The 2,024-nt window shown below is 46.8% G+C and overlaps 1 protein-coding gene across 1 annotated transcript in view; it reads left to right on the forward strand.

Annotated features, from left to right (window-relative positions):
• Positions 1–336: 336 nt before the first annotated feature.
• LOC104617853 (3 beta-hydroxysteroid dehydrogenase/Delta 5-->4-isomerase-like) overlaps positions 337–2,024 on the forward strand; it is a 10,346-nt gene continuing 8,658 nt past the window's right edge. Inside the window, exon 1 of the mRNA XM_010283283.1 lies at positions 337–553. Coding sequence (XP_010281585.1) covers positions 400–553 — 154 coding nt within the window. The 5' untranslated portion in view covers positions 337–399. The remainder of the gene's footprint in view (positions 554–2,024) is intronic.

A 2,024-nucleotide genomic window follows, 5' to 3' on the forward strand; every position in this document is an offset into this window, starting at 1 on the left:
ATCTCCCCTACAGCCTCTTGAGTGCTAGAGAGGTGGAACCAAGGATTGAGGCAGACTTTTGTGGGGTTTGTTCGGCATTGAAGTAGATTTTGAGTATTTTCATATTTGTTAATTTCTTTAGTTTGTAATATATTGTAAACAGTTTTTTCTTTGCATGGAAAAATGTGTAGGCTACATCTGAATAGGAATAGCTAGCAAAAGTAAGACACGCTTTAAAAATTGTTGTTTAATGCAGCGGTGAGAGTTTGTTTTCCAGTAGTCTCTCCTTCTAGGAATACCCTTTGATTCTTAAAGACTCCAGAGGTTGATGTCGTGTGTTCATTTCCCCAGGCAGGAGGTGAACCAGCTGGTCTAAGCTCAAGAGACGGACGGTTCATTGCTGAGGAGCAACCCAGAGCAATGTCCCTGGCCGGGGTAAGCTGTCTGGTGACAGGAGCGGGAGGATTTCTTGGCCAGAGGATTGTCCGCTTGCTGTTGGAAGAAGAGGAGGCACTGGCTGAGATTCGACTGCTGGACAAAGCCTTTAGCTATGAAGCACTCAGGAGATTTGGAAGTAAGTACCATCTCGTGAGGACTATGTGTTGCAACTTTGCGTGCTGTCGTCTCATGTGGATAGCTTGGCAGTCTTTACCTCTCATCCAAACCAGCTTTGCAGATAGAGGTTTTATTTCAAGAAGCCTTGCTTTGTCCTTCCCTCTGCCTTCGGCACAGAAATCAGACATAAAATGCAAAAGCAAGAGTTTTCTTTGCCAGACCCTGAGGCTTCTCTAGATTGGAAGAGAGACCTATATACTGTTCATACAGTAAACAGGCTGCCTTCAACCTGGCTTCTATTACACCAAAATGCACAGAGCAAAATTAGTGCAAAAATCTCACACTTCTGCTTGGGGGGAAGGAAAACGTAAGCATTGCTGGGGCGGGGGGGGCACTGTAACCCAGAGCGTACTGTCCTGGGCTCTGATGTGCTAGACTGGAAGGCAGTGGCAAAGTTGTGGGTGCAGATGCTAATGCATTTCTTCAACCTGTGATTAGTTTGGTGAATAGTGATCTTCTGGCTGTGAGCTGTGATGAGTTATCTTTAAAATTTTTTGTTATTATTAATATTATCGCAGTTACCTGGAGAGCAGAACCCTTTTGTGCCATGCACAGAAGACACAGGACCCATTTGCAAAGGGCAAGTCAGGACTCAGGCTACTTGAATGGACTGGAGACAGCACAAATATGTGATGTGCCCAATGTCAGAAATGGTCCGTGGTGGGGAAAGCAGCTCAGAGTATTACGTTTTAAATATCCTATTTCCTGGGATTCTGAGCACATCTACAAAAAGGCATGTAGGAACCTAAATTCAATCAAATTCTTAAGTCCCTACATCACATTTACTTGACAATGCTTTCCTCCATCACATCTTAATCTCAAGACTATTCTTCCTCTATACAGGCAGGTTCTATATGGGAACCCTTACAGAGTATCCCCATACGATTTGCTAAAGAGCCGCAATCTTTCTATAAAGCGTTTAAGTGTCATCAAAGAATAGTAACAGCGCATCATAAACCTGTTGCAAATTGCACAAGCCTTGAGGATGGTTTTATACAACTCGGACTTCCTCCTCATTAAATCTCATTCAGCGTCTGGCTGACGATTTGCCAGATGCCCTTGAGCCTTGCAGCAGCCCTTCCTGCTCTGACTTCCAGGCGCTTCCCACAGCGACAAGACCTGCGGCTGCAGGAGAGGCCGAAGCGCTCGCAGCAGCAGGAGCGTGTGTGGTTTAGCCCCGATGCAGCAGGGCAGCGACAGAAGCATCTGCTTTGCCCTGCGTCCAGGAGAGCTTTGTGGGGATAACGGAGCTTCCTGGGGAGCGACAACGACTGTTTGTGTGAGCCAGTCTTGGCTGGGCTGCAGCAAAGGTTTCGCTGTTCTTCTTCTGTTACTAGGAAAGCTCTCTGCCCTCCCTCCTTAGCCTCCCCGCTTCCACCGCTGAACACTGCCCAGGCACTCCCTCTCCTGTTCTTGCAACCTTCCTGCTG

Source organism: Phaethon lepturus, unplaced genomic scaffold (genome assembly GCF_000687285.1).
Source record: "Phaethon lepturus isolate BGI_N335 unplaced genomic scaffold, ASM68728v1 scaffold5213, whole genome shotgun sequence".
NCBI classification, from domain to species: Eukaryota; Metazoa; Chordata; class Aves; order Phaethontiformes; family Phaethontidae; genus Phaethon; species Phaethon lepturus.